Consider the following 18,968-nt stretch of genomic DNA (forward strand, 5'->3'; position numbering starts at 1 on the left):
GCACAAAAATATTCAAAGTAATAAGACTCATGTAAAGATATTCCTTGGAATCTGACAGCCTATAACAACAGCTCTGCTGTGGTGGGAAGGATCCCATTCATCTAAACCAGCTGTCAACAGACATCCATAAAGGCCAATTTCAACATACACGTTCAGTTTTGCTACCTTAGGAAAAATGTCTCACTCTGCACTGTGCATCATCACACTGAGAACAATGAAAATGGCAATGGATGTTAAAATGGGAGATGACCTAGTGCACTGATGCCAAAAGCCCTTCCTTCCTTCCTTCCTTCCTTCCTTCCTTCCTTCCTTCCTTCCTTCCTTCCTTCCTTCCTTCCTTCCTTCCTTCCTTCCTTCCTTCCTTCCTTCCTTCCTTCCTTCCTTCCTTCCTTCCTTCCTTCCTTCCTTCCTTCCTTCCTTCCTTCCTTCCTTCCTTCCTTCCTTCCTTCCTTCCTTCCTTCCTTCCTTCCTTCCTTCCTTCCTTCCTTCCTTCCTTCCTTCCTTCCACCTGCCACAAAGACACACAGATGTTAGAGTCAGGCAGGTAAGAGCCCATCTGTATAACAGAGCTTTATTAAAAACAACACATTAGGGAAGAGGTCACACACAGAGTTTCCTAAAAACATAGCATCTAATCTAAAACAGTATTTCTTCTTTCTCTTTTCATTCTATACAGCCACATCATTAGTCTAATACATGTAAGGGGAAAGGGAAGGCTCATGCCAGCACTGTGAAATGCAAAGGGAACCACAGCTTCCAGTTTCTCCAGTGGCTGGACTGGAAACTGGCTAGGCAGGGGCAGAACTCCTTAAGGCAATGTCACTAAAATCCATGCAAACAGCTATCACATAGCTTAGACTCCACCTTTGACTCCAGACTACCTTAATGCAACTCTACTAATCTCATGAAGAAGGCTATTAAAATAGAAACACATTTAGGAAGATCCTCTATTATCATCAAATGATAGAAAACACTCTTATAATGACTCCTATACAGAAACACTTTTTTATTTCCTGCCTACCTTCACTATAGCAAGAAATAGGACCATTTTCTGCAGTCCAATGAATGGAGAAGAGAAAGTAAAAGAGAAAAATTAAGATAATTCTTGGTTAATGTCATGGTTCACTAGGAAATACCAAACAAAATCGAGGGACAAAAGTCGTCATTTACAAAATGGAAAAGGGAAACAAAATCAATAGAGGAGGAAGTTTTATTTTAAGCTTCAAAGAGAGTATTATAAACAATGGAGAACTTAGAAAAGTAAATGTACATATATGTTACTCAACAATGTCTTTTTAAAAGAAGATTATTTGCACTAAAAAAGACGTTGCAGAATTGCTTTGGGAAAGTAATATTTACAGAGGAATATACAGTAGGGATGCTAGAAGCAGAACTTTTATTTGGAAGGAATATTACACAAACTGAACACAGACCCTACAGTTTTCAAATCTTCATTACAGTTGTGCGTCTTATATTTTGATGAAATGATTTTTTTTTTTCCCTCTAGAGGCAGTTCCGCACTGCATGTTTAGAAATCAACAACATGAGAAAAGCAAACCCATCCTGCTAAAAAGCCCAATTAGGACACAAATTGTCATTTAATTCAGTTTGAGCAGGACAACCTTACATGGTTATTTTTGACTTTATGTTTTAATCTGGGAAGAAGTGGGAGAAGGGAAAGGAAGAAGAATAAAAAATCTGCTGCTACTGACACATGGAAACCTCTCAATGAGGTGAGTTTGCATTCTTAGATATGCAGGAAACACAAGACTGTATCAGGTTTTCTGTCAGCTTCACCTAGTCAGCATGCAATTTTGTAGATATTGTTTTTTCATTCTGAAAGACAAGGTAAGCCACATTAACAAAACTACTTTTTTTCTGCCTAAACCTTGAGGGTCAATCCCAATAACTGTTGGTGTGCTTTGCCCTCAGTTTGCTTCTCCTCTGTAACAGGGGTGCCAGACAGAGCCAAGTCCAATACTCTTCTCCTAGGACATGAAGCTATCCTGCATCCCTGCTAGACTGCATCACACATGACACTGAGCACACCTGTGCTATCCATTGCACAGAGCAGATCTGGTGGCCAACAAAACCCTCCTTTTTCACTGGGAAAATGCCTAACAATTCAGAATTTGGGATGTGACCATCCCTCCCTGCTGCCACACAGGACAACTTAGGAGTGCAGCTGTGGGAACTCGTATTTTTCTCCTGCACAGTAATCCCTGTTGCTTATTGCAGACATGTGGTTGCACCTGTAAGCTTTTCAAAGTCCACTACCACTTCAGAAAGGGCTGAAATACACAAGTTTTCTACACATGACATCACCCTTGACAGCAAGATCCATTCCAAGAGCACCTAACATTTAGATACTTCCCTTACAACCAACTCACAATCAGCTGTGGAATTACCAAAGCAAAAAATAATACAAAGAATGATCAGAGTTGTTTTCAATTCTTAAAGCCCTCTCTCAGCAGAAGTATTTCACAGAGTTGCTCAAGAGCAAACCTCTTTTACCATGCAGAAGAGACACATCAATCCTACTGGGAGAAGACAGTCCTTTGAAATGGACACAAAACCTGGTAACAAAAAAATTCAACCACTGAGCCTGGTCCTCACTACTCCCAACAGTTTTTGTGTCTAACACAGTACGGCAAAGTAGGTTTTAAGCATCTAACAGGATAATACTATTAAAGAGAAAATAAACCAGAACAATCTTCACTTACCACATCCAATTTTCAAAAAACAAAGATACCCAGCACATGTATGAATGGCTTCTTTAAAGTAAGAGAGAGAGCAGAGTTGACCTTTATTTTCATTATTAAAAAAAGTTTTTTCCTTAAAGTAAATATTCAGTCTTTATTTTACAGTAAGTGCTTTTTAAAATTTCATGTCTTCACAAAATTGCATTTAAAATTTGAAGTAAAATGTATTTCAAACAAAAATACTGTGCAACTTCAGCACTTCTTTCTTAAATATCAAAATAAATAAAATAGTTGTCTTTTTCAGTTTGTTTGTTTTTCAGTCAGTTCTACTGTAGATCAATTCCAGTCTGACCTGGGTTTATACACACACTTAAAAGAAAGTGAAATCAAGACTTCAAAAAACTTCTTTGTATTGCACCAGCTTAGGGCATCCCCAGAACTTCTCTCAACAGTTGGCAGCTAACTTCCCATAGTCCACACTCCTGTGCCAGATGGAACTCAGGTACAGAAGACTCAGGGCAAGGAAAGAAGTATCAAAGCATTCTGGCTTCTCTCGGTCTTCTTCTGAAATGTTTTGCTTGAAGGCTGCTGGAATCCACAAGGGCAGGGCTGACTGCAGAGGGAAAGGCAATACAAAGTAAAACTAAACAAACCCAAGCAGACAAAAAAGCACGTGTTCAGAAAAAAAAATCAGAAACAGCACAAACCAAACTTCCAACATTGCTTGCATTCTAGTTCCTTGAAAATACAGCTCAACAGACTCAGTTTCAACTGACTGTGGAAGCCATAAATGAACACAAAGCAAACAAATAGGATAAAAAAAGCATATGGAAAAGAAAGGCACTGCACACTGTCAATCTTTCTTATTGGGAACATTATTAAATAACCTTCATCATTCAGCTTAGATAGTTGTCTCTTCAGTAGAGGTTAAGACCTTTACTGAAGAAATCCTGCTCTAATTACCTTCCTCTATTACTAATTATTTGTAGGGAGCCACAAGCATATACAGCATGGCACAAAAGACATTTTCAAAAGTCTAAACAATACACATGGGGTGGCAGTAATGCAACAGCTTCTGGAAAGAATGAAAGATTGCATTTTTCATTGCAATTGTTCCATGAATCGACTAAGTTACATACTGCTAAGATCCTGAGCAGGATTAGATAGCAAATAAAATAATCTCTTTATTTTCACAAAATGCAAGTGCCTCTTCCCATAGCTTCCCACACCTCTCATATCAGTTCTAGACTAAATGAAAGTCCAAAATCTTAGGAACTACCAGACACCAAAAGAATAAGTCAAAGATATGAACTGGCAGCATCCACTTAACAGAGCTATCTGGCCTGGAAATCCCAAGAGCTGTGTTCTGTCCTAAATGTTATTGCCACTTGCCTTCTCTGAAATTGGCAACTTAGCATTCATGGAAATACAGACAGGGACATCAAAATAGTTCTGATTCAATTTCAGTATTATATGGTATTTATATAGGTTGGGGTTTTTTTTCAACACTGGTAGCTATCTGGCAAAGAGAACAAAGACTGGTAGGGTTTATTGTAATGGCTTAGTCAGCAAAAACTCATCCCAGCTGAATTCCCGCACTGAGAGGTTTGTCAAAACAACCCCATGTGAGCATGAACCCATGCATGTGCCTCATCTTTACTTATAGCTACAAATTTCATATAAATAAGAAAAAAAAAAGAGAATATGAAATGGGTGTTTATTGGAAACATCTACATATGTAGCAGCACAAAATACACTGGGCATATTTTGCAGTTTTTATAATAAGACAACTCCCAGTGGGGTCAGTACAATGTTTGCTTGAGGATTTGATTCAGTAAAACTGTTTGCCATGGTGAAGAGGCAAATGGCATGAAGAGCCAGGCTTTGAAAAATCCATAGTTTTATGGTATTTGAACTATTATTTTAGGGCCCATCTCAAAATCATTGCAGGAATTAACCAAAGAAAGGCAAAGTGGGCATGAGAGAACACAGTGGTGCCCCGTAACTGTCCGGACTCTGACTCTCTGGGTGCAGTTCTTGTTTGCTCCATGCATCAGCAGGCAGCAAACTGAGTCTCTGTATTCAATCAAGAGCCTAAGTTGAGGTCTGTAACATGGCAAACTGGAACTCAAAATGAATAACTAATGTAAAAGCTCAAAGGCAAAACAATGCGGGGAGGGGACTCTAATAACACATTCTGCTGAAACAAACGGCCATCTCAGAGCTTGTCTACACCATACCAGCAAGCGTATTAACAGAGAGGTTTCATTCAATAAAAGCAATAGCTAAGAAAGCCCAGTGCTAATCCTTCCAAAGTCAGTAGTAAAGTTCTGTCTGGCCCTTGTTTCAGCAGCCTAGGCTCATCATTTGTGACCTTACCACATACATACGATGTTATTCCAAGCACCATTACATATTCAAGAAATAAATATACAGCCCACAAAACTGGGGGGTGTCTAGGTGAAGGGAAAAGATGCAAAGTGAAGCAAGTCAGATTTCAGCTCCATTCCTCTTCTACCACATCTGTCTCTCCTTTTACTTTTTAACTTTTATGCCAGAATCCTGTATTTGCTTAAAATTTTCTCAATGTATATTATCATGCTTGAAATTTTATACTGTTTTTGTGGAAGAGCTGAGGTCTGTCCCTGCTAAAATTTCAACTAATTAAATGTCTCAAAAGGGAATAGGCTAACAATCAGTGCCCTCTCCATGTAGCCTTTCTTCTCCCTTATCAGCTGCTTAAGCAGCACGCCACTTCCTTTATTCTCCTGCTCCCATCTGTGAATCAGAGTTAGCAGAGGACAACTCCAGAAACTATGTGTGTTTTCTAAGATCCTGCAGTATGGAGCAGTGGAAAGGTGCCTGAGGAGACAGCTTGTATGACTTAACATAGGAAAGTCTGCACTGAGGGCCTGAAATGAAACACCCCTTTGTTCACGTTTCACATTGGGGTTATCTTATTTTGGTATGTGGTTTATTGGGAACATGTGTTTCAGGAAACCCTTTGGAAAGCCTTGTCCAGCCTTCCTGTAATAAGAAGGACATCTCTGGAGGAGAACTGGAATAGCCAGGATTGTGATTAGTTGAAGGGCTACAACTTTGAAGAATTTATGAAGAACAGAAAGTTTCATTGAACTGCTGAAATCACTGGGGAATAAAGAGCATCACAATTCATTCTGATTTCAAAGATGAATGTTTAGTTACAAAACAGAACTCACATTGCAAACTTTTTTTATGCCTCCCTATTTTGGTTTGGGACCTATGTGCCCTTTTAAGATACAACTGATAGTGTGCAGTTCTCTCATTTCTGAGTTGGTTATGCTAGTGTCAGAGTACTTTCTTTTTCTTTTTTTTTAATTGCACTTATTAAATATTTTCCTATGTATTTTCTACCTCATTAACATTGTCATCTTCCCCTCATGAGAGGGTCTTGTGTAGCAGCCCCTTTGCTTTGCTTTCATCTTCCTTCAACTCAGGAACTACCAACCTTCTTTCCCTGTTCCCAGCCTTCACTCCAGCACTACATTTTCTTTCCATATTAGCACTCCATGCCATATTCACCATTAACTCTACTTTACAACCTATCTTAAACAAGTACTTTTTTAGTTACCAACTTACATCCTAATTTCCTTGCTATTATCAATTCCTTCCTATTGTCAGCACCACACTGTTCATCCTGCTGGACTAAACTCATGTTGGTTATCTCAATCTCATAAAGCATCTTGAGGAATCCAAGAACTACTCTCACTACATAAAAGTGAATTAATTTTATCTTACTTGGTCTTTTAGCACTATATTGAATGAGTGAGCATCCATATACACATTAATGATATAGATAACTGTAAGGATATTTTCTATGCTATCTGTAATAAATGTCAGCTGGCAATTTTTATGCACTTTGTGAGCTGTTGTGGCCTCTTTCTGAGGGTACTGTGCTACCCAGTTGTCACAGAGATGGGTGGTTTTTGTGAAACTAATTCAAGACTTAATGAGTTATGGGCATCTGATTATTGTTTGTATTCCAAAAGAGCCCACAATGCGTTAGGCATGGTTCACAAAAGACAATGTTAAGGACTCCACTTGGAAAAACTCCATTTAGAATATGCCTGTTTTGCAGTTTATACAGTGATGGGAGTTCTTCAGAAAGATGTACTTGGGTAGGTTTCAGCTACCTAATTCAGGTGCTGCAAGAACTGAGCTTTAGTAAATACAGAAGAGTAGCAAAACATTATCTATTTATCTTGCAATATTTCAGAGGAAAAAAAGGACTGGTTGTGGAAGAAATTAATGTTTTTATCAGTTAAAGCACACCTCTCATTGACAGCATTATGTCAAAATATAATTGATTTGACACTTGACTGATTATAATAAATCAGGAGTAACACAATAGCAACAGAAAAGAATTATCAAAATGGGGAAAGCTTAAACAAGGCTTTCCCCTGGCAAGTGTGCATGGCTCTGGCATGCACTGTCCTTTGATGTACACATACAGATGTATTTGTAATGTTTTCTAACAGCATCCTGAAGGCAAGTTATTAATGTAATCTAGATATCAGTTAGCTTATATTCTGGATTTATGCCTGTATACCTAAAAGCAGAATTTGGCCACTGCTCATTCCATGTCTAAAGAAAACAATAAAAAAATCAAGAGACTGAATTGTTTCTCTTTTTTCTACAAGGTTGGAAGGTGGGGGAGGGAGTTGAAATTGCTCTCACACACAGACTACTCTAGCAAAGAAGCAGGAAAAATGGAGTCCATTTGGTTTGGCGTGTTTCATTGTACATATCCAAATTCCTTACTGCAAGGCTAAGACTTTTACTCTGATATCAATAACACACACCTACAGTTTAAGGATTAGGCACTAACCAGAGAAATGTCTCTTTTGCCTTTGCTCTAAATCAGGTCATGATTTCACCCTGTTTGCATTATGTACATCAGTAAAAATAGATCTTTACAACTTAACCTTGCCCCTGCTCCAGGGAGATTTTTGCCTGCACTGGGACAGCAAAACATAACTACACACTAACTCCTTTTGCATCACTTCTGACTGTATGCAAGTCTGGATCCTGCTCTCACAAAACTTCCATTAGTTTCACCAGGGGCAAGAATGTGGCACATACATATAATAAAATTTAATCCATGGGACTTGCTGCTACAACAAACCTCAGTCAGGGGTCTGCTGAAAAGCCAGAGCAAGAAATTTCACAATTGAGTGAAAGACATTTCAGCTCAGACATACCTTTCAAATCCTGCTGCATGTTTCCTCCTTTCTGGGAAAGTCGCTGGGAAGGAAGTCACTCTCTTCTCCATTGCCCTTGGAACTTTAATTAGTATTGCTTTGGTTTATTTCAAAAGAAGCCATTAAAAAGCAAATAAAGTGTCTCGTGAGACACTACAGAGAGAAAAAACAGGGCAACACAGGAAAAAATGCTGTGAATTGAAATTCAAAAATGGAAAGTATAGGTGAGGTATTTTTCCATGTCATTTCTTCCAGGATTCTGCTCCTCATTTTGTTTTTTCTGTGATGTCTATGACTTGCCATTCATATGCCATCCCTATGCTTGGAAATTGCTGTCCATCAAGTGAAAGGTGAAGAAAAAGAAAAAAATAGTGGAACGGTGTGGGGAAGACATGAAGGGATGCACAGAGGAAATTTATTGAGTGTAAAGGTGTCCAAAGGAGATGGAAATGTGTTCCCCAGGGCCATGGTCTTCGATGGTGCTGCTTGTATTTTCAGGCTGTAGCGTAGCAGATGTGTGAGAAGAGCCAGACTTCACATGCTACAGTAAGTGCAAAATCTCAAGACGCAGATGCCATCACATCAAGGGTTTGACCCCTGATAGAGTCCGCCCACAGTGGTTCTCTAGAAACAGTTCTATTATCAAGTAGACATCCATTGCTTTTTTGTTGTTTTTTTTTTCTATTTTTTTATTTAAAAAGTAGTTTTTCTAATAATACATAGAATATATAAATAATAATAATAATTAAAAAAAACTATTTGGGTTTACTTTCTGTTCTCCAACCCATCTGTATTTTTTGTGGTTTGCTGATATATATATATTAAAAGACAAGAAAATCAACTCTGCTCACTATTAAAAAAAATATTAAATCCACTTTTTATGTTTCCAAAGAGAAAGAGAAGGAGGGGAGGTGTGATAAAACCAATTTAAATGAAAAAAAAAGATAAAGAAAAAAAACAAAACAGGAAAATCAAAAACCTTCTGTCTCTTCAAAGTAGTTGTCAAGAGTTTTGAATGCTTGTGCTTTCAGTGTACACCCCACAGGGAAAACATAACAAAACCAAAAAAACCCCAAAAAAACAAAAAGGGAGGAGGAAAAAAACCAACCAACCAAAAACCCAAGAGGACCTAAAATTAAAAAAAACCTAAAAATGTAATCATAATCTTAGTAGTGAAAGGGACAGCTCAGAGTTTCTGTGTCTTTTTTAGTTATTTTAGCAGCCGCCCTTTTTGTCTGCAGAGGGAGACCTGCCACCACAGCCACCTCCTCGGCTCAAGAGAGGCTCTTCTGCATCGTCCTCGTCAAAGCCATGAAAGGTCGAGGTGTCGCTTTCTGACGTGGAACCGAACAAGTCCTCCGTAGTGCGTGCTGGCGCTGCTTCGTCCCTCCTGCCTTCTCTTCCCAAATGAGCTGACATGTATGATGAATATATCAGCACATGGGTTAAGCAACAGGCATCATCATCATCATCATTTTTTCATCATTTTCATTATCATTAAGCAAGTCAGACTATCAAGCTTATAGGTGTGTGCTTGTATGTGCCCGCGCACCCCAACAACATAGCACAGGTAGAACTGCAGTAAGAAAAATAACAAAGGATCAGTTTCTCTTTCCAAGAAAAAATCTACAACATCACAGGTGCCCATAGCTACAGCAGCGAAAGGGTTAATCATGTTTTCCTCTCTTCAAAAGACAGTAAAATATTTCCTCATGATTACTTAGATCAATTTTTAAATATTTTTAGACCGTGTAAGTAATGAGACACTGTTAGCTCTAAGCACAACGGCATCAACAGTCACAAATTTTCTGCTATGGAAATGTAAGCCACTAGATAAGCCTGATCAACCTCAGGACTACTTTTTATCCCTGTTCTACACCTGATCCTAAAGAACCTTCTCTGTAGACAAAATTAAATACATTTTGAAGACTAAGTGAAAGTAACCTAAACCAACACTTTAATACAAATTTCATGGCACATCCTTCAAAAATAAAAAAAAACCCCATATATACATGTCAACAACTAAAACAACAGAGAAGTAACTCATCTTGGGAAACACTGGAAAGTTCAAATTTGTGTGAGTCAATCCAACTTTCAAGATGGAACAGGAAATTCTCCACACAATACCAATAATGGCAACAACAACCGTAAGAAGACTCCTAAAAAGAGAAGTCAAATACTGAAATCTGTGAAATTGAGGTTTGTTTTCTCTCCCAGACAAACTTTTTAGGTGATTAATAGTATGACCTTCAAATTCCCTCTTTAGGGATGATAGAGAAAAAGATATCTCTTGTGCCCCAGCAAAACTGAAGTGTGAGATTTTAGGGAACAGCTATTTTGTTATTCACAAACAGTAGCATGGTATTAAGCAACCAACTGTTGGGTCCCTACTCCAGCTACAGGAAGCAGCCATATAAGAAGTACACTGCATTGCTTGAAACAGAAAGAAGTAAATCCTGTTCACAAAAAATAAAATGGATATAACAAAATAACTGGCAGATAAACCATATTATAGAAACGTGATTTTACTGACTTTGTGAACAGAAGAAGCAATAAAATTTCCATGACCTCTTTTTCAATGTAATGAAAATATTCTCCATTATTATAAAAGAGAAAGATGGCAGACACCAAAGAGGTTTCATTGTTTTAGTTTAGAGATTAGTGTGTGGTTATACCTTAATGACTTTCATCACACATCAGTCACAGCATTGCAGACCCTATGAATGACCCAAGTGGGTCAGAATTTGTACAAGGATAGCATTTAATGGAACTGATTTGGCACAGTTTAGGCTACAGGCTGATCTACTTGTTCTATCACACTAAGGAATCAAGGGAATTAATGTATTTGTGTTGCAATCTGATATAACCACCATATCAATGTTTAAGTAGCAATAAAATATGGCTCCATCTCACTGTGCCATATCAGGACAATGCTGAAATTAGTTATATTGAAACATAACAATCAAGGTGAAGGGCAATAATCTTCCAAGATGGCACCACAGACCCCATGGACTTTCCCCTTCAGTTATTAGAAGCAATCACGTGTACACTAAAAGGTCCATGTCTCTGACTGCACAGCATTTGTAAGGATGCCCCTGCAGAAAACCAAAGGAGTTGCCATTGATCCTCTGGTGACCAGTATCATTTCAGAATGTCTTCTGAGGTCACAACAACTGCAGAAGGCAATTTCAGTGAGAGTCTAATCGTTCTCCCAATGAATGTGGTAATAGGCTTACTATGAATTTCAGCAGGAGTATAAAAAAGCCATTTCCTTGGCATGAGAACATTCCACATCACATTTCAGCCATGAAGCAACACACATCTTTCAGTGACTACGGTGTAGAAGGAGCAACATTCATACTGAATTTCAAGGCCTCCTTGGTTTTCAGATTTCTATATCAACATCGTATTATCACTAGTATCACCACAAAACAAAAATATCACAAGTGGAAACTTGGACCAGTGCTGGAATATGCAGTTGTTAAAGGTTTTCCAATTCCCTCTACCACCACCACTACCTCCTATGTGAGCTACAAATAACTGTTCAGCTGGTATAAAATTTTCCCAAAAAAAGAGAAAGAAAGGGAAAAAAAAAAAAAAGTAAGAAAGGAAGGAAGAAAACAACAGCCCAGAAATAAAGACAACTCAAAATGGGAAAGACACAATTGTCTACATTTAAAAAGAGAGAAGGGAAGGGAGAAATAAAAACCTCTTTAAACAAAACTAATGATAGTCATCTTGTAAGAGGATAATTCTTGACAGCTAGCCCCATACCTACCCTGTAATTTTCTCCCTCTTTCTTTTTTAGATGAAGAAATGCATGAAATGTGTAATCAATGGGAATGCTTGTCATGCAACTTTCATAAATCTTGTAAGTAATTTATAGTTGTAATTACAGCATTTAAAGACAGAGACCATTCTGTAAAATTGTCATAGAATTTTCTCCTTCCATGTGAAGAACAATTAGTACATGTACCAATGTTCCCAAAAGCCAATAAATAAACTAAAACTTCATTATTTCATAAGATCCCATTAGCTTAAATATGTGAATCCAACAATGGGGTTTATATTATAAAAAAACTTTCAGTCATCCTTTCCCACAAACACAGAGAAGAGGTAAGATTCCATCTCCTATCCCTTCCCAAATATGCTGCCTTTCTTCAACACCTTCAGAAGGTGCAAAAACCAAATCACACAAATGCCTTTGTACAAGAAAGATGCAAGAAGGAGTCACCTACCAGAGCGCCCACAGTCTGAGCACGATACAAGTTCCTCAGGCCGGCCACTTTTTTTGTTCATATTGGAGCCTCCGAGGCAGAAGTCACAGTAGTTATTGGGAATGATGACCCCATCTGGTCCTTTCTGGGCTGTAGTTGGGTTAAAAAATCAGATTTACTACAAGAGCATTCACTTGGACATTGCCCCTTATCCTTGATATGGTGTTAGCTCAGTGAGTTTGCAGGCCAGTCTTCCCAAAACATTGTCAATCACAACAAAAAGTGAACTGCATAAACCACCTCCATTTTAAGTACACCCTGGGTTGTACCTATTTTGCCTGAAATGCCCTTTACAATTTCCTTTATAATCCCAGCCAAGCTGCTCCTTCTCAAGGACATGCTTCCAGAGATGCCTTTACAGTTCAGGGACTTGCAACATACAGGTATAGAGGCAGTCCCTAAGGTAGGATAAGACCTGTGCTGTCAGTAAGCCAAATTTGTTTTTTCAGGCAGCAGTCATCATCATAATCCCACAAAACACAAATTAATAAAGGAAAAATACAGTCTCCAAAACTCAAAAATCAACAGTGGGAAGATGGTGGAATAAGTACCCTTACTGGTTTTATTTCAAGTAGCTTAGGGGACTACATCTCTAAGTAGCAGGGTGTCTTTAGCCAGAAGGTTGCTTCAAAAGCTCCTGAATATTCACAGGCAAAGCCATCTGGGGATGTTTCACCCAAGACTTAAGGTCCCTGCAGCAGTCATGTTCCCTGGAATGAGCAGAAAGGGTCCAAAAGTACCTCAGCACCCAGCACAAGTGCAGAGGGAGCCTGAGGCAGACATCCCAACCAGCAGAGTTAAAAACTTTTTCAGCCAAGAAAAAAGGAGGGAGATTATATTATTATTTTCCAGCTAGGAATGCTTGGAAAGGAGCAGATCTGATCTTAAGTAGAGGGGATGCAGATCCCTTAGCAAGAAGAGGAGGGCAGAGGTCTACTGCATTCCTTTTAGTTGAGCAGAACAGCAATGTCCTTTTTTTCTTGCTCACAACTGCCATTTCCCTCCTCTGCTCTCCAGAGAAGGAAAACATCTTCCTGTACACTCTAACTATGAACTGGGGAAGGCAGTGGAGGTAATCATAAGTCTTTGTCTTTGTTCCTTCTCTTTGAACATAAAAATCCAGCTATATGCCAGTAGGTATACCTGGCCTAAACCTACCGCATGAACTTTACAAATAAGAAAATGAAGAGCTTTAAACTGTACCATCTTTATTTAATTATCTTTTTAATGCATATTTTGTAACTTGCAGATTTTTAACAGATGTTTTGACAGCGTTTATTAACGGTCTTTTTGTCCACATTCAAATTTCCCCCAAAGAACAATGACATTCTAAAGGGCTTCTGGTAGCAGTCCAAGACATACACTTAAAATTAAAATTTCATCCAAGTTCAATCTGCTTTTCTGGTTTGAGTGCATCTAGTTATTCATTTATTTCCAGATGTTGATCAGCTGAACTTTTGGAGATTGGTAACTAAAGGAGTCCAGGTGAAGTGAAATTAAGAAGAAAATTAAAACCTGTAAGGCTGCAAATACATCACTATCTTCCTCTGTGGTCATGGAGATCCTGACAGTATTTACTAAACAATGGACTTTGCTCTGAAATTATCCTGGTTTACAGATTCCCAACTCTCTCAAAAAAAGAGAGAAGCTTCCAGTGTTGGATTAGCATTTTGTCTGTTCTAGGAAGGCATTTAATATATGCATGCAAGATAGGCAAAAAAAAGAACAGGAACCAGGTTGAAGTCTAGCACACCGGTTCATTTTAAGAGCTGTAACAAAATGATCATAAAGTTGTTGCTGGTTCATATTTTGTGTATAAAAAACAGACCTCCCTAGCATTTATATTTCCCACTGCAGCCCCATTTTGAAAAAGTTAAGTAATTACCTCTTTATATTATTCTACATCTACAGACAGACCACATGCAATGCAAACTCAGCAAGCTCAGAATCCAGTGACTTTTTTTGTTGATATCCCTTATTAAATTATTTCACGTTTCATCCAAGTTTCTTAAAGTGCCTTACAGACATGAAGATCCTATTATTAACCTTCAGTGAGGTCAAAAGCCTCTTTTTGCCATTGATTCTAACCAAAGTGTTCTGGACCCTAATTAAGTCTCATGGTGAGGTTGCATTGCATTTTAAAGCTGAAACACTTGGAGGTAGAGTGGTAAACTGGCTTATTCTCAAACACACAAAAATCCTGTGGCAAGGCCGCAAATAAAAACAAGCAGTCAGGGTGCCAGCCAGCAGACCTAAGAAAGAGCTCCACTTCTACCACTGCTCACAGTGGTGTAATTAACACTCTGTATATACTGACTTAAATTTTTTCAACATGGATTATGACCATAAGATCCACTGACTGTCAAACTGGAAATGGGACAAGGGGACTCAAAAATACATACACTGCTCAATTCACCTGCAGTGTGTGAGAGAGGGGGAGGTGCTGAGAATGATAAAGCTGAAGGGATTCTCCCAGACCACTGGAAAGTGAATAAACATCAGGTTTGATTGCTCTTCTCTTATTCTTTTTTTCCTCTTTCCTTTCTTTTCCTTTTTCCTCCCTTTCTTTTCTTCCTTGTTTTCTTCCAATTTATTTAATTTTTAATCTGTGTGCTCACTTATTAAGTTGGCTCAGTAGAGTGTGATAGAGATATCAAGCCTGAAAAGTCACAGACAGATGAGAAGTTTCTGAAGTTACATTAATGATATCTTAAATGATGTATCTCTAGAGCCAAACAAGCCAACAATGTTATTCTCTTCAATTTTTGCTTTTGTTGTTCTAACATATGCAAAAATTAGAACCAAACCTGACTTCAGCTTGTTTTCTTGATCAGTATCATACAGTGAATTAAGTCACAGGCTAAATCACAGAAGGTTTGGGAATAAAGAGATTTTCAGATGGCAGAGTTCTTACTTTCGAAGGAACTTCTTTTGCATATATCCTCGAGTTTCTAGTTCTATTTTACTGTCATTAACATATGATGAAGGAATTAGGAAACAAAGGAAAAATGGCAAGATTTAACATGTACTCTTAATGAATAGGGTATCGTGCAGGAAAAGCCCAATCCTAATCTCAGCCCAAAAACAATAAACTATGGATTCAAAAGAAAAAACAATTAATTTCCTATGGAGTAATGTTGCTGCTTTTCATCTGAGACATAGTAATTAACTAGGTTTTCACTTTTTGCATAAGGTGATCAACAAATAGAAGGTGCAAGTTTAAGCAAAACAGTTCAGCTACCAAGAAATAACTCTCTAGCATAGTGTTGACTCATTTAGATCAGGTGACTGCATCCCTGGATTTGGTTAAAAGAAACCAAACTCACCCATAATTAGAGACTGTTTTAAAGAAAAGGCTTGAAAACCAGCCATGGCCTTGTCCTATCTTACTCGAAACGCTTCTGATTTTCTTTTACATTGCAAACTGCAAAAACAGATCTAAAGCTCTGAGAAGCTTTGAGTATTGCCTGAGCTAAGGTTTGCTTATAGGAGGTGTACTTAAATCAGTGCCTCTTGCCATTTCAACTTAGGGTTGTTTTCAGGTTTCATCAAAAGCCCTGTCTTCATCTACATCTCCCCAAAAATTGATTATACAATTTTTTAAAAATGCTTTAAAACTTTAAAAAAATGGATTAAGGAGAGACATGGAAAGATCTGTACAGTTCAGATAATAGCTTTCCTGAACCTGAAAGGTGATTCACGTGAAGACAGGATGCAGAGTGAAAATAAAGTCAGTATTTCCAAATAAATTTGGTATGCACTTATTCTGAAACTTTTTTTTCTTCTCAGCCTAATCAAGTTAATTTCAAGCTATAACAAGCTGAGCAGAATAAAGAACTACTTAAAATATGTTATCATCATTCACAGTAGTCTTTTAGCAAAGTAAGTTTGCTAGATTACATAAATTATGTAGTATATCACACAGTAACTTTGTTCTGTAGACAAAACCCGAAAACTAAACAAGTTGACTGAGTTCAAATATATAAAATACCTTATGTGCATTCTTAATTTTGAAGGCAGAGGCTCTAAACAGAATTCTAACTTCCCTTTGCCCCTCCCAAGAAACCAAAATAAACCTGTAAGTTATCTTCCATATAGTTTCAGTTTAATAATAAGAGCAAGCTGCTTATAATGAAATAACATCAAGAAATAAGGAATTTTCTTTTCTACACCACCTCCTGGAGCCACATGACTCAATAAAAATCTCTTTTTAGAGATTAGAAGTTTTCTACTTCTCAGGGTTGCAGAAAATGTCTTGGATGGAAGGCAAGTTCAGAAGAAGGAATTCTTGTATCTGTTTTTTAAATAGAAAATTCAGAGTACAGATATTTTAAATAGTTTTTCTTCAAAATGCGACCCTTAAATATATAGAAACAAACCCCCAAATAAACAGAGCCTCATATCTATCTACTTTTCTGGTTTCTACGTGAAATTATTTTGATGATTTGGATCACAATCTTCAAAAACTTGTGAGGTGGAACCAGTGCTTAAAAGAAATATGGGTTTTCTGCTCGTGGGTAAAAAATCACTGTCACATATATTTCTTCAGCCTGTGGGTAATACAGGACAATACTGAACCATAATTTAAGATATGCATCTAGGTTTGGCAGCATTTTATCCCTGTTTTTTGTGATATCCACATTGCTGGGAAGGTGATGGAGAATGCATGGAGTGCATGCCTTGCTGCTGGGGTGTGGAGCTGTGCATCATTTATTTCAATGATTACAGTGAATTGGCTACAGTCAGAGATACATGCATTCACAAAGGGATTTTTCCGAGCACATTTTGTCCAGCTCTTACCTGTTTCTTCTGGGTTTGATCCAAAACCAATAAAGCACACTGGAGGTTTTCAATTCAATTCAAAGGGCTTTGAATCAGGCCATTTACTCTGTTTGCAACAAGAATCTTCAGAACACAATAGAGACCACAGGACCCTGCATGTAGGCCTGAGTCAAGCCAGTGCATTTCACGAAGGAGGAAAAGGGGTGGATTTGCCTTTTTTTTTTTTTTTAGTGTTGTGTTTGTTGGGTTTTTTTGTTTAATTTAGAAGACTCTTTGTCTGAGAAGGGGCCAGTTTTCCTTTCCAGCTCCTCCCTTTTTCTCCCTGGCAAAGGGCAAGCCCAATGTGTGTCTGCCTGAGCAGGAGAACGCCAGCCAAGAGCCAGCGCTTGCAGTCGTCATCAAGCCCCTTGGAGGCCTCGGTGACAGATAATCCCAACCCATGTCTCCATGTGCCGGTCCTCGCCCCCCCCCGGCTGCCAGCGCTGCTCCCTGGCAGGCCTGGCCCGTCTCCATGGTGACCGTGGGCCCGGCTGGCTGCGCTGGCCTTGCCACCTGCCTGCCTCGGCTCTCCAGTGTAAGGAATTGCAGCGCGGCCCCTCCGCTCAGAATGGCTCAGTGCAGGGGAGGCAGGCTCACGAGAGAAATTACACTGGGATGATTAAATAAAAACATGGCTTTAAGGAGAAGGCAAAAGAAAAGCAGTGCCTGGACTGTGGCTTTCTTTGATGGAAGAGGAGGGAGATGGCTGGCTGGGCATGCAGCCCCTTCTGTCCCGTTATTGCTGGGTACAGCGAGCAATGGTGGGCAGAGAGGGAGCTGCTTCTGTGCTCAAGGCTAGACCCTGCCCTGGGGAGGAAAATAAAAGAACACAACTGCTGGTGTGGTGAGCAGCAGGCCACGCACAGCTCAAGGGCACTCAAGGCTCTTGCTCTCTCACACGTACACAGCCAAGCAGGGATGTGTGCAGCCATTTCTGCGGACTCCTCTCCGTGAATTAAATGCATGGGTTTTTCATTGCCGTTTTTCAGGAAGAAGTGTAAATCAAACTGAATGAGAGGAAACTGCCAGTCACCTACTCTGTTGTTAGCACCAGAGATAAGCGTGTTGGCTGGCCCGAAACTGGGAAGTGTTGGGGCACTTGATACAGGCCCCTGCAGCAGGCTGGAGGCGGCACATCTGTGTCGATGTGGTGCTGTTTTTCTACCAAACACACTTGGAATTGGGTGTAACGCTGGGAAATGGCTGCTGTTCTGTTCCCAGAGTCGTGCTAATCAGCCTGCACAGCCCCATGGCCTCCACTAGCTCTGAGTGCCCATGCTGCACTCCCCCGCATGGGATGGGCATGCCCTTTGCTGGCAGCCAGAGAAGCAGGATATGCTACTGAGAGGTGCTGCAAACCACCCACCCAAAGTATTGCCAGGTCTCTCTAGTAACTGGATTTTATCTCCTTTTTTGAGTTAGCTGGTAGTGTGAGGATAGAAGAAGCTGTTGCTTTTGCACAACTTTTAGCAACTCAGAAAGGTTTGCCTTTCCTACAGCCCCTGCTCACAGAGAAGCGCAGCCAAGGAGCAGTACAAGTGCTAGGAGAAGGAGGTACATCTGTCAAAGCCAGAGGAAGCCTCTAAGTGTGGGGAAAGGATGATCATTTGATCATCTCTTTTACAGCAATCAGTGTGGCCCTTAAGTTGAACAGCTAATGAAAGAGGTGGAAGGTGAGCTAGGTAGCTGGAAGGTACAGCTAGGAAAATACAGCATCATCTGATTGGATTCAGTAGATTTCGGGAATCAGTATTCCCCCACCTTAAGGCAGCATTTAACAGAATTTCTGTGCACTGACCTTATAGAGTCTTCTGCAGGAACTCCTAAAGCATCAGCCAAAAGGCCACTGCCAGAAGTAAAGCGTTGTAACTGTCTAGTGCCTCATGAAGATAAACAGTACAGAGTAGGCAGACAAAAGAGTCTGACTT

The 18,968-nt window shown here is 39.2% G+C and overlaps 1 protein-coding gene across 7 annotated transcripts in view; it reads right to left on the reverse strand.

Annotated features, from left to right (window-relative positions):
- Positions 1-18,968, reverse strand: part of DPF3 (double PHD fingers 3) — a 163,650-nt gene that overhangs the window by 25,523 nt on the left and 119,159 nt on the right. For 5 of the 7 annotated variants that reach the window (XM_064424454.1, XM_064424456.1, XM_064424455.1 and 2 more), the window contains one exon: positions 12,181-12,309. In XM_064424454.1, coding sequence (XP_064280524.1) covers positions 12,181-12,309 — 129 coding nt within the window. Of the gene's footprint in view, positions 1-1,192; positions 3,316-7,942; positions 9,355-12,180; positions 12,310-18,968 lie in introns of those variants that run through there. The other 2 variants (XR_010364647.1, XR_010364646.1) reach the window with 1 other exon arrangement.

Source organism: Passer domesticus, chromosome 6, assembly GCF_036417665.1.
Source record: "Passer domesticus isolate bPasDom1 chromosome 6, bPasDom1.hap1, whole genome shotgun sequence".
Taxonomy (NCBI): domain Eukaryota; kingdom Metazoa; phylum Chordata; class Aves; order Passeriformes; family Passeridae; genus Passer; species Passer domesticus.